The sequence below is a fragment of the Cornus florida genome, unplaced genomic scaffold, assembly GCF_030987335.1.
Source record: "Cornus florida cultivar Cherokee Brave unplaced genomic scaffold, ASM3098733v1 CherokeeBrave_3.0.0_Hap2_Chr09, whole genome shotgun sequence".
NCBI lineage: Eukaryota > Viridiplantae > Streptophyta > Magnoliopsida > Cornales > Cornaceae > Cornus > Cornus florida.
This window is the reverse complement of record NW_026775579.1, coordinates 28344219-28357691: the sequence shown is the minus strand read 5'-3', so window position 1 is coordinate 28357691 and position 13473 is coordinate 28344219. Positions and strand designations below refer to the sequence as shown.

The 13473-nt window shown below is 41.9% G+C and overlaps 1 protein-coding gene and 1 long non-coding RNA gene across 2 annotated transcripts in view; both read left to right on the top strand.

Annotated features, from left to right (window-relative positions):
• Window positions 1-241: 241 nt before the first annotated feature.
• The window catches only part of LOC132273631 (2-oxoisovalerate dehydrogenase subunit alpha 1, mitochondrial-like), a 28936-nt gene continuing 15704 nt past the window's right edge, over window positions 242-13473 (top strand). The window contains exon 1 of the mRNA XM_059774618.1: window positions 242-681. Within this exon, the coding sequence (XP_059630601.1) occupies window positions 418-681 (264 nt within the window). The 5' untranslated portion in view covers window positions 242-417. The remainder of the gene's footprint in view (window positions 682-13473) is intronic.
• On the top strand, window positions 688-5213 carry LOC132273632 (uncharacterized). The gene is made up of 2 exons (XR_009470193.1): window positions 688-4049; window positions 4138-5213. It is a non-coding gene; the product is annotated as an uncharacterized LOC132273632 (long non-coding RNA).

The window sequence follows — 13473 nt, the reverse complement described above, 5'->3', positions numbered from 1 at the left end:
CCCCTTGATATGCTAAATGTTAAGCCAAAATATGTAAATGCCACGTCACTGTCACTGACCCCCTTGATATGCTAAATGTTAAGCCAAAATATGTAAATGCCACGTAACATCAGAAATTCACTCTCATTGTAACCGACACTGAAACATCGTCATAACGTTGGATGCCGTATGGGGCTTTAACTCCTTCCATATCTCCAAACGCATAATAATACTACACAATCACACACACCCGTGCATATATATATATATATATATCAATATAGAAAGCTAAAAGATAGAAGCAAACACGTGTGCATAATTGCACATATATTATACAAGACAACACTCAACCCCCCTAATTTCATCTTCTCATTTTCTTCTTCTTCTTCAATGTTGAGGGGTAGATAACTATATATATATATATATATCTTTATTTTGATGGCTACTTGGTTCACAAGATCAAGACCCATTACTCATCATCTAACAACAAAGATTGGGTTTTTAGAAACTCTGAGCCAGAGAATTCCAATTTCTTCATTTCACTCCAATTCTTCACATACAACCTCAAATGGTGAGGATTGCAGAGACCCACCTGCAATTTTGGGTCACTCATCTTCCCTTTCTGTCGATCGGCGTTTCGAATCCACCATAGCTGGAAAGCAAATAGAATCGCAGTACGACAATTGCGGTGATCAAAGTCAGGTAATTCTAAACTTTTATTCCTTTTAATATTAATTTTGTATTTTTCTTTTTTCTTTTTAGTGCTTTCTGAGGTCAGAAACAACATTCAAGATTTATTCATTAATATTAGAAAATGTCTGTTGGTTTCAGATTTTTTTCTTATTTTTTATTTGGAAATAAACAATGATAGATGACGACTACAATAATTAGTGATGTGATATAGGCTCCACTTTTATACTTTTTCTATTTTTTTATTTAAAAAGGAGACAATGTGATGAGGTATTTTTGAGGCCTCTCGGGCCGAATACGGACCTTTGGTGTTTGGATGAACCGTATTCAATGTGTCAGGGTCGAATTACCATATACAGCGTGTGGGATTGTGGGATAGAATTCTCACTTAAATCTCCCACGACTGGTATAGGTAGAGTCTAAGTCACCCAATCTTCTCAATAAGTGTGCTCTCATATTTCAAATGCGTTTAAATTTTAATTATGTCATTCTTACGATTTCGCTCTCAAATTCGCTCCGCTCCCGCTTCCATTTTATGTGACTTAGGAAGACTTTTAAAATATATATATTTTTGTGGGATAATTGTGTCATTTTATTTTCTAAAAGAAATCCATATATTATTTTTACAGATTAATATTAGTAGTATTTTAAAGGAGTTGTTTTTTTTGGTATAATGGTGAATATTCAATTCTTAATATGAGTGCAAATTACAATAACTTTACGTTACAATAATTTTAAAAGTTTTTCCAACACAATCTTGTGTGCGGATACAAAATACCTAAGATGTGGACATCTCCAATCTTGTCTTCCCAACACAATCTTGTGTGTGGATACAAAATACCTAAGATGTGGACATCATTTTATTTCAAGTTGAATTTAATTTGTACCGAATTTGATTTCAATGATTTCAAGTGTTCAACCATGTGACTAGAATAACAAAATACCAATTAAGTGAACTGATAAGATAATTCAAATCCTTATAAAGGAAATGGGACAGTTAGTTTTCTCACAATTTGGCACGGTCAAAGAATCGAAAATTTAAGAACTTTACAAAAATCTGGTTGGTTTACAGAGTAGAACTGTATTTTTTTTCAGAACTCAGTTGAAAAAAGCGCCAGAGAATTTCCTTGGTTTGGTATTCTCATAATATTTTTCTATTTTTTAAAAATAAAAAATTAAAAAACTGTACGAAAATCTGTTTGAAAGTACAAAGAATTTCTCCCAATTGCAGAGAGAGAAATTTTACACTCCCAATGATTTCTAACCACTTTTCCCTCTCAATTTCCCTTATTTATAGACGGTTATAATCTCCTCTGGCCTGGGCCTTATTTGTTCTCTTTTGCCTAGACTCAACTTCTCTCATTTTAATATGGGCTTCTGCAATGACTTCATGGATCTGGGCCCATCCAGCGTGAACTTGCTCCATCCTGGCTATCCATACCCGACCCGTCCTTTGCAATACGGATCATACCAAGCCCGGGTCATTTTGGTGTCCTCATCTACCCCCAATAATCTCTCCCCTCATTAATGAGGGTGAGATTATTGAAAAGACACGATCTTGGTCTGACTGCTCGGAGCGATGACACGAGGAATCGAACGGCTGGCACAAAAACCCAAACTTCGAGATCTGCAGGCCACTTTTTACCTTGACCTTTTGAGTTCCATGTCGTCTTTACTTTTTCTTCTTATAAATTCCGGTCTTTCAACCTTCATCTTTCTTTTTATATCTTGCTTCTACTCTCCACTGCCTTCCTGCACATTCCGGCGATTCTTCTTCAATTTCTTCGGCGAGTTTTTCCTTTTCAATTTTTGGCTACTATGCTGTTGCTGTGTTCATCACAAACTTGCAAGGTCAGTTTTTTTTTTTTTTTTTACCTCTCTTTGAAAAAGACACCTTTATTGCCTAGGACTCCTCCCCTTTTCTATGGCTCCCCCTAATCTGAACGCCATTCGATCCAAGAATTGCATTCCCCGTGATGTTTCTCTCAGAGTCTATCCAATAAACTTAGTGGGAGATCTGGTGAGGGTCTCCTTCTTGGGGAAGTTTTATTCTCCGCCGTTCATTTGAACGTCATTAGGTTCCCCCTACACCTATTCTTTTGTTATGCTTTCAACAAATTGGGGCTCTGCCCTCTACTGGTTAACCTTAACTTCCTTAAGGTAATTTCAGTCCTTCTGCTCTTGAATCGTGACAGGGGTCTCAATCTTGACATTATCGACCTTCTCCTCTGCTACCGGATTAATAAAATTTCACAAAATGATTTGTACTATCACTTCTTCCCTATTGACAAACGGTCGATCTGCACTGCTAAGAACTCATTTGAATAAGGTTGGAGACAAAACTTAATTGTGGTTAGTGGGAATTGGCGGACTCCGCTCGGCCAATCTTTCTCTATCTCTTCTTCCTTTGGAACATGCTCTGTCTCTGGCTATAAAAAACTGAAAACACATCCTACTCAATGCCACTGTAAAAGTTGCTTTCCCCGTTTTTGCACTTTTCTTTGTAAATGCCTTCAAATTCCCCATGATGAACTGGTTTATAGCGTCTGCAGGGCTAGGCTAGACATCTTGCAAGAGAGTGTGCTGAACAATGTCCCTTCAGCTACTGATTTGCTTACATCTGACAATCTCTCTGATATTTCTCTTTTAGGGTCCACAATGGAGAGCATTCAGATCCCATCTTTCAGCAAGAGGAGGCGTTCTGCTCCCACCCCTTCTAACGCTCCTACTACCACATCATCATCTACACCTGCTACCACATCGTCCACCCTTGCTGTCTCTGCCCCAGAGCAAGTTGTGATTGCTCCAACTGTGACTCAAGTCACAAACCGTTCTCCTGTTGAGCCTTCTAAGCTCACTCATGCTGAGAACCCTATTGTGGATCATACTGCTGAGATCCGTCCTGCTGCTCCCATCATTATGCCTTCCAACATCTCGTCTGATACTTCCTCAGAGAGCACTCAGGATGCTGGAAATTCTCAGGACAATAGAGGACCAGCTAATGCTGGGCTGGTCTGTCAGAAAAAAGTTTAGGAAAAAGGCCAATGCCTGAGGGCGGTCATGACCTGAGTGATATCCCACCAGCCCGGAGGACTAGGATGGCTTCCTTCAGGGTTACTGAACCATTGCCCCCTGCCCGGTTCTTCATTCCAGAAGGCGAATCAGCCAGAACCTCTAATCCGACTCCATCCGTTCTTCCATGGTGACCTTTGCTCAGCCGTGAAGATGGCTCGACCATTGGCCCCACCGGCTCTATGTGTAAGGACCCCCTCACCTCCTTTGCTTTCTACAAGGGTTTCTGGACCCCCAAGGACCTTGAGATTCAGAACAAGCTATCCTTTGGCGAGATGTTCTAGTGGTTCCCAGCTGCTGCTATGGAGGTAACTTCTTTTTTTATTGAAATGCGTTTCCTTTCTGCTATAACTCTTTAGTAGTTAGTCTGACCTGAATTTCCCTTCCTTTATGCAGACTCTATTTGGGATGTTCACCTTCCAAAAAACCATTGAGACTCTGAACAAAAAACTTAAATCCCTCTCTGTGGGCCTTAAAAGGTCTGTTCAAGCAGAGAATCGCCTTGAGGCCAAGGTTGCTGAGCTTGAGTCTAAGCTGAGTCAGAGAAGGGGGTTGCTGACTTAAAGGCAGAGAAGGATGGTCTGGCAAATGAGAGGGACTCCCTCAGAGCTGAACGGGATACCCTGAAGGCCGAACGGGATTCTCTTCAGGATGAGGTTGATGTCTTGAAGACTGAGAAGAGCGTTGCTCTGACAGAAAGGGACTCTCTCAAAGCTGAAAAGGGAGACCTTCAGCGCTTACTCATTGCTGATCGGTTGTCTCATGCCAACTCACAAGAGAAGCTCTTAAGCGAACGCTCTTCCTTGCTGAACATGATTGGCAAAGTTGAAGGGGGTATGAAAGCTCTCCTTGCTCGCTTCACCAGAACCAGTGTCATCCGGTATGCTGAAAGGTACAGAGATGGTTTTATTGACCGTTCTCCCCCTGAAGGCGAATCAAGCTCTTGTGATGGTCCGGATGAATTAGATGCTTCTCTAGATATCCACCCCCCAAACAATTATCAAAACCCACCCTGCGACCCTGTTGAGAATATCTTCATCGAGTGCATAGAGGTTGCATCCTCAGGAATTGTTCCACCCTTTCATCCCCTGAATATTCCTCTCTTTTCTACTATTGTGCCCTCTTCCTCAGTTGTTACTGACAGACTTATGCCTGCTGAGGGGGTGATTCATCTTGACTCCCCCCCTAAGGATGATAGGGCAGCTGAGAATGGAGAAGACCTCAATGGTCCAGAGGATAATGGTGGGGAGAACGACAGGTCACAGCCTGGAGATCATGAGAACTGACATCCTATAGCAGTTTTTTTTTATTTATTTTTTATTTTTTTATTTTTTTTTATATATCTTCATGTATCCTCAGATCATCAAGCTATGTACCTCAGGACCTTTTTGTAATGAATGACAATGCTTTTGTTCAGCATGACTTCCATTCTTCAAGTTTTCCATTTTCAACTTTGCTGTGTATTTTCACAAGTTTTTGGTGTTCAGCCTGGTTACTGTTCTGGCTTTATTTTATTTTGAGCAAGTGTTCGACGTTCGGCTCGTAGTGCCAGCTGCCACTATCTTTACTGAATGCCTGGCGCTCGGCTTGAACGCCACTTGCTACTTGGCTTTATTTTTATTTTGGAGCAAGTGTTTGACATTCGGCTCAAAGTGCCAGCTGCCACTAACTTTGATGAATGCCTGGCGCTCGGCTTGAACGCCTCTTGCCACTTGGCTTTATTTTTATTTTCGAGCAAGTGTTTGGAGTTCGGCTCAAAGTGCCAGCTGCCACTAACTTCGCTGAATGCCTAGCGCTCGGCTTGAACGCCTCTTGCCACTTGGCTTTATTTTTATTTTCGAGCAAGTGTTTGGCGTTCGGCTCAAAGTGCCAGCTGCCACTAACTATACTGAATGGGAAGGATGTCAATTGATTTTTGAGCAAAGAAAACACTTCTTATAAAACTTGGGAATTTCGTACACTTGCAAGTATGCAATTTAAAGCGTGCATATTGTTTGAAATTAAACTCTACTTTTACTGGTAGTACCTTTTTAGGGACGTAGCATTCCATGGCTTATTGATCACCTTTCTTGCCATAGTTTCCAGGACATATGCCCTCTTCCCTATGACCTCTGCTATTCTATATGGACCTTCCCATGGGGAGAACATCTTTTTGACTATTCCCACCTTCCTTTTCAGAACCAGATTGCCAAGAGCGAAGTCTCTGTGCCTTACCTTCTTGTTATGGCTATTCACAAGCATCTGTTGATAAGAGGCAAGCCTTACTACAGCCGCATCCTTTTTTTCCTCCAGCAAATCGAGATTAAACCTTAGCATTCTATCATTTTGCTCTTGATCCCACGCCAAGCTTCTTACAGTTGGAACCAAGTGCTCGACTAGTATCACCGCCTCGGTGCCGTATGCCATAGCTAATGGGCTCTCTCCGGTCGGCCGTCTTGGGGTTGTTCTGTAAGCCCACAAGACGTTCGGAAGCTCATCTAACCATTTTCCTTTTTCATTTTCCAGCTTTTTCTTAATGCAGGCAAATATTGTCATGTTTGTGATTTCGGCTTGACCATTAGCCTGGGGATGACTGACTGCTGCTAACTTCTAGTTGATTCCATATTCTTCCAGCAACTCTTTCACTTACTTGTTATCGAGGTTGGTCCCATTGTCCATCACGATTGACCTTGGCACGCCAAAACGACAGATAATATTATTCCAGATGAAGCGTCTTACTTGAGTTTGGGTGACACTAGGGTACGGCTCTGCTTCTACCCATTTGGTGAAGTAATCAGTTACTAGCAGAACGTACTTATTTTGCGATCTTGCGGTCGGCAAAGGGCCAACCACATCCATCCCCCACTGCGCAAAAGGTCATGGGGTGGCCATTACGTGCAGGTCTTCAGGTGGTTGGTGTATCAATGGCCCGAACCTCTGGCATTTATCACATCTTTTAGAGAATTCTTCATGTTTGGCCAGAAGTACCCTTGTGTCATTGCTTTGTGTGCTAAAGATCTTCCTCCTGAATGATTTTCGCATACTCCCTCATGAATGGTTCGCATAATCTGTCTAGCCTCTGTTGGGGTAGCACACTTCAAATATGGACCCGAGAAGGAGCGTCTATACAACTGATCACGCACAATGGCATACTTCGCAGCGTTGGACCTGATTTTTCTTGCCTCGTCCTTCTGCTCGGGGAGTACACCATTACGTATGAAAGCCATGATCGGATCAATCCAGCTCGGCTCATATGGTATAACATTAACGTATTGAGTGCTCGGATTAGGCAGCTCATAAAAAATGGAAGGTTGGACTAGCACGTCCACCGGGATAACCCTAGCCAAAGTCTCTCCAGAACTGGACGCACTATAAGCCAAGCGGTCGGCATCTTCGTTATACTCCCTCGGCAATTGGATGAACCTGATCTGATCAAAGCCTTTCGCCTCACGCAGAATCGCAGTTCAGTATGCTTCCATGGTCTTATCCTTGGTCCCATATTCGCCAGTGACTTGCCGAATGATTAGTTGTGAATCACTATAAGCAATCAGATTCTTGATCTTCAGCTCTTTAGCCAACTTTAGCCCAGCTATCAACGCCTCGTATTTTGCCTCATTGTTGGTTGCGTTGAACTCAAGTCTTATTGCTTGGCTCAGCGTGGTGCCTTCTGGTGTTCGCAATTGGATTCCAATCCCTGCCCCCATTTGATTCGAAGAGCCATCCACAAAGAGCTTCCACAAGGAATAATTATAATCCTCCACCAAATCTTCAACATCACATTCAAGTAGGAAATCTGCCACCGCTTGACCTTTGATTGCCGTCCTGGGCTCGTACGCAATATCAAATGAACTCAATTCAATAGCTCACTTGGTCATTCTCCCCAATAGGTCCGGTTTGTGCAAGATCATCCTTAAAGGGAAAGTTGTTAAGACAACGATCGGATGAGATTCGAAATAATGTCTAAGCTTCCTTTTTGCGTCGACCAGCGACAAGATCATCCATTCGGCCCTTGAGTGCCTTCTTTTCGGCTCAGACATTGTTTTGCTAACATAAAACATCGGGAATTGCTTTCTGTCTTTGCAACGGATCAGAACGGCACTAGTCGCTATGCTGGATACCCCAAGATACAGAAAGAGCTTCTCATTCGGCTCGGGAGCAGATAGAACTGGAGGGTTGCACATGTATTCTTTCAGACTCGTTAGCGCCTGTCGTTGTTCATCCCCCCAAGTTTGCCTTCCGTGCCCTCGAATTGTATCAAAGAAAGGTTTACAGCGGTCCGAAAGCTTGGAAATAAATCAGGTCAGCGCAGCTATTCGACCTGTGAGTGCTTGCACCTCCTTAATTGTCTTTGGCTCTGCATTTCTGATCAGGGCTTCTGCCTGTGCTGGGCTGGCCTCAATTCCTCTATGATTGACCACATGTCCCAGAAATTGACTGGAGCTTACGCCGAATGAACATTTGGCCGGATTAAGCTTCATCCTATATTAGCGCAACACATCGAACACATCCTGCAGGTGCGCTAAGTGATCGTTCTTCTTCTTACTCTTGACCACCATATCATCAATATAAGCCTCGACAGTTCTTCCCATTTGGCCTTTAAAAATCTTGCTGATCAGCCTCTGATAAGTAGCTCCAGCGTTTTTTAATCCAAACCGCATGACTTTGTAGCAATAAGCCCCTCGTTCAGTAACAAAAGAAGTTTTCTCTTCGTCAACTGGATCCATGGGGATTTGATTATAACTGGAATAAGCATCCAGGAAGGTTAATCGCTCGTATCCTGTGGTGGCATCTACCATTTGATCAATCCTTGGCAATAGGAAACTATCATTTGGGCAAGCTTTGTTCAGATTAGTGAAGTCAATACACACTGTCCATTTCCCATTCTTTTTCTGCACTACAACAACATTGGAGAGCCAGGCCGGGTACTGAACTTCTCTGATGAATCCTGCTTCAAGCAACCGATCAACCTCCTTAGCTATAGTCTGATTTCGTTCTGGAGCAAATCTTCTCTGCTTCTGCTTCTGCTTCACTGGCTTTGCATTCGGGTCTACATTGAGGGAATGGCAGGATACAGAAGGATTTATCCCTGGCATATCTGAACGGCTCCATGCGAATACATCTGCATTCCGAGTCAAGAAATTAGTCAACTCTAGTTTTTCCTCTTCAGTAAGTCTGGATCCCACCCTTGTTGTTCGGTCCGGCTTCTTATGGTCAATCTTCACTTCATGAAGAGGTTCTGTGGTCAGAACTGGTGGCTCCTCCTCCCCATCTCTGCTGGGAGGAGGTTCCCGTAATTGCTACTTTGGACTGGCAGAATGGATGGGATTTTTCCCTTTTCCAGCAGATTTCAAAGTCACTGAATAACATTCTTTAGCTGCAACCTGGTCCCCATGTATGTCAATCACCTTGGTCCCATCTGGACCCAAACATTGCATCACTTGATGCAAGGTTGATGGGACGCCCTGAACTCTGTGAATCCACCCTCTGCCTATCAAGAGATTGTAGGATGGATAAATTTCCACGACCACAAAACTCTCAGTCAAAACTCGCTCAGCAGCTTGTACTGTCAATTCCACCATTCCAATGGGTTCCACTCGCTTCCCATCAAATCTGAGCAACGGATTTCCTGTGGGTTTAAGTTTTTCGGGTTCGATCTCAAGTCGGTCGAACGTCACCCTGGGCATGACATTCGCACTACTTCCTGGATCAATCAAAACTCTTCGAACCAGGCATTCTGCAACCGTCAGGCTGACGACTAATGGATCTTCATGAGGAATCTGAACGCGTAGCAGGTCTGTTCTGTCGAACTTTATCGGTGTGGATGCGTTTTGCTGGTGCAAAGCATGCACACTGCCAATCCTTCTTTTCAACTTGGCCTAGCGTAACCGCGTTCTGAGCAACTCTTCTGACTCCGTCGTTTGTTCTGGTCAGCCATGAATTGCATTTATAATCCGAACAGGCTGAGAGTTGTGTTGGTTCGGCCTCTGGTTCCGTTTGATCTGCTCAGCCGGGCGGTTCTGCTCTTGCGCTGGACCTTGAACATAGCTTGCAAATTCCCCCTTTGCGATTAGCAGTTCTACCTGCCTCCTTAGGTTCCTGCATTCGTTAGTCTGATGTGCAAAATCACTATGGAAAGCACAATGTTTAGTTTGATCCCTCTGTTCAAGAGGTTGTCTGATTGGTAAAGGAGGACGAAACTTATCTTTGTTCTCTTGGTATAGCCTTGCTAAGGTGACTCTGAGTGGAGTTACTGATTCCTCCTCCCTGGGCCTTTTCTCCGCCTTCCATGAGGTATGACGTTGCAGCTGAGCTTGTTTTTGCCGGATTTTGGCTTTGGACTTCTCTTCCGTCGAAATAATTGACGTCTTCCTCGAATTAGCTGCCTCTTCCTCCTCAAGACGAACAAAACCATTAACTCTCTCGTTCAACTCATTCATGGTCTTCGGCGTATTAACCACCAAGCTGGTGTGGAACGGCGTCCCACGGTTCATTGCGAGTTTAAATGCTTGGACCACTGTGGACGGATGACACTCCATTACCATGCTTTTAACGAGGTTGAACTGGGTGAGAAAAGTTTGGAGCCGTTCATCCTCATGCTGCTTCATTGTGAAAAGGCTTGATACATCCTTAGCTGGACGTTTATTCCCGTAGTACTGGCTTATGAACTTATCGCATACGTCCTGGAAACTAGCGATTGAGCACTGAGTCAGATTCTTGAATCAATTGAGAGCTGGTCCAGCCAAGCTCGTAGGGAAGCATTTGCACATCAAAGGATCATTGTTAGTATTCAGAGCCATTTTCAACTGAATGTGGTAGATGTGATCGACCGGATCGGTTGTTCCGTCAAACAGAATGAAAACCGGCATGGAGAACTTCTTCGGATTCGGCGCGTTCAGAATTTTATCAGTGAACGGAGATGCAACCGTCCTTGCTGATAAGCGCAATGCTTCGTTTTCCCTTGAAAACCGTGACGGAAGCCCCCGATCGGCAGATCTCTTTTGTAAACTGTGGTAATCAAATGTTGCTATTGAAGGTCGGTAAGGTGGATCGAACGACCTGTCCTCCACAAACTCACTTTGCCACGGTGACGCACCCCTATGTTCCAGTTACAGACAAGTGCGGAAACAGTTACAGATAAGTGCGGAAATACTAAACCAAATATAAAATATGAGAATGTTTTACAAGAGGGAGAGAGAAAACTAGAGAAAATATATAAACTTCAGATCCTCGAAACCTTTGTGGAGTCTCGGTTTAAATAACATTCCAAAAGGTAAACAGTAATCGAGAAGATAAGAAGGAATCTTTCTTTTTACTGTTCCTTAAAGTGGATGTCGGCAACTTTCACTGTTGATGAATAGTTTGTCGGCTGCTTTCGGTTAGTTTCACTGGTGATGAATAGTAGATGGGACAACTCTTCTTGTCGTGTGCTGGATGAACTGCAGTCGATCAGAGAGAAGAGTGACACGTCAGATTAGCCTTCCATTGCATTGATGAGATTATGGAGTTCATTTTCATCAAGTAGTGGGGTGCTAATTGGAGATTGGGCATCAGCAATATCCCATTCGAGATTGAGGTCATCTGCACCACTGCGGATTACTTCTGGAATATCAATGGTATTAGCCACAATTTCTTTTAAAATTTGTGGGCTACAAGAACATTATTTTTTGAATAGTCGTCATACTACATATTCAGAGAAGTGACGAAAAGTCGTCGTCCATCACAACAATAACCAAGTCTGTCATAGTTATTGTAGGTTCCGTTTAGGATTCTGCGGGCAGTATCTTGTAGGTGAAGAAAATTGTGTATTGCCAGCTCATATGGTTGAATGCCGTTGGCAATTTCTTCAGAGTTAAGAATTCTAGTTTTCTCATAGTCCTCATTATCGGTGAGCTTAAGAAACCAGATTTGATATGGTTGGAAAAATCGAGTTTTTTCCTGCCATCCAATAGTGCTGGCAATCAAAAAGGTGAGATTTCGACCGTATTGCCATTGAGCCGAGACTTTGTAGATCATTGCTTTGATCATTACAGGAAAATCTTTGTAAGAGTCACTAGAGGAGAAAGTAATTTTGTTAATTACTCCCCAATCAACAGGTTCCATTGACCAGGGAAAATCGGGGACAATGAAACGAGTCATTTTTGGGACTTTTTTCCCATTATAAAGAACATCAAAGGTATTGATGTCTTCATGATTTTCAAAATAAAAAGTATTTATTGTTGAAAAATGATCAGATGCCTTGGAGAGGATGATTCTGAAAAGCTCTGGAGGAAAGATGTTCTTTGCTTTTTCTAGGAGACATATACGATTGATTTTAGCAAACGTATTTTGAGGGAAATCTAGTTCGCCAACTAATTGGGCAAGCTTGAGAAAACAATTTATTTGTGATAAAGAAAAATCTTTTTCCCAGTCAATTGTGAGACAGATTTGGATACAAAGCTTTTTGAGCTCATCAGTCATAGCTGTTTGTTCAGCTACAAGAGACGTAAGAGTACTCAGGTGTTGCCTGAATTTCTTATTGGCACCAAGTTTGTAACTTTTCCAAACATTATTAATTTCATTATAAAAATTGTTTGGAAGTCCGGGATTATAGAAGTCTTCAACCTCTATTTGTTCCTGGGGTTGAGAAAACATTTTTTGTGAGGCTTTACCCACATTATAGAAAACTGTTTGAGCATCTATAAGTGTGTCATAAGCTTTAAAGCAGGAACCAGCGAATGATCACAACTGTTTGTGACAGTCGTTCCATTCTTTATAAACCACAAACCATTTTTTTGGCTGTAATGGAGTTGGTTTATCTATTGCTTTTTTAGCAATTGTGATCCAACCATCTTTATCGGGACGAGGCTTTTTACCTTGATCACACATCTGTAAGAAAGGAAATATCTTGGTTAGCTGCTTCATTATAATGTCGGCTCAGAAAATCTGCAAGAAAATTGTTAGTACTTTAATATGTTCAATAGAAAGGGAATATTGAGCAATAACATTATACCATTTTAAACGACGTCCATCTAAACAATTCTTTTTGTTTATCAGGAAATCTTTAACTGCTTGATTATCAGTTCGAATAATAAAATCTTCTGGAGCGAGATAAATGTGAAATCTTTTGATTGCTAATTTAATTGCCAGAAGTTCTTTTTCATAAATAATATAATTCTGTTCATTTGGTTTAAATTTTCCAGAATTATAGCCACAAATCAATTCTTCTTTTTGAAGCTTTTTTGGAATAGGAGTTTTTCTTGCTCGTATCTGATGATTTGTGAAAGTGGCTTCTTCCCATTTGTCATGTGGAATAGCTTTTAAAACACAACCCCAACAAAAATCAGAGGCATCTGTTTCAAGAATAAGTTTATCGCCATTTTGAGGAAAATAAACTTCAGGGATATGAACTAAATCACGTTTGATTTGTTGGACAACGGTGATGTCGTTATCGGTCCAGTCAAACACTTTATCTTTCTGTAGCTTCTTTATTAAAGGGTGCTCCTTTTGAGACAAGTCTTTAATAAAGTTGCGGCCATGATTCAAGATGCCTAAAAAGCTTTGTAGTTGCTTTTTATCTTGAATGATGTCGGGAAAGTCATGGATTTTAATTATAATATGATCCTGTAGTTTTATACCTTTTTGGGTTAAAACTAGACCAAGGAAATCAATAGATTCCTGTTCAACATCTATCTTGGTTGGAGATTGTATGATTCCATGGTTTTTCAGTTTTTCTAAAAGACGATGGAGATGTGTTTTATGTTCTTCCGATAAGCT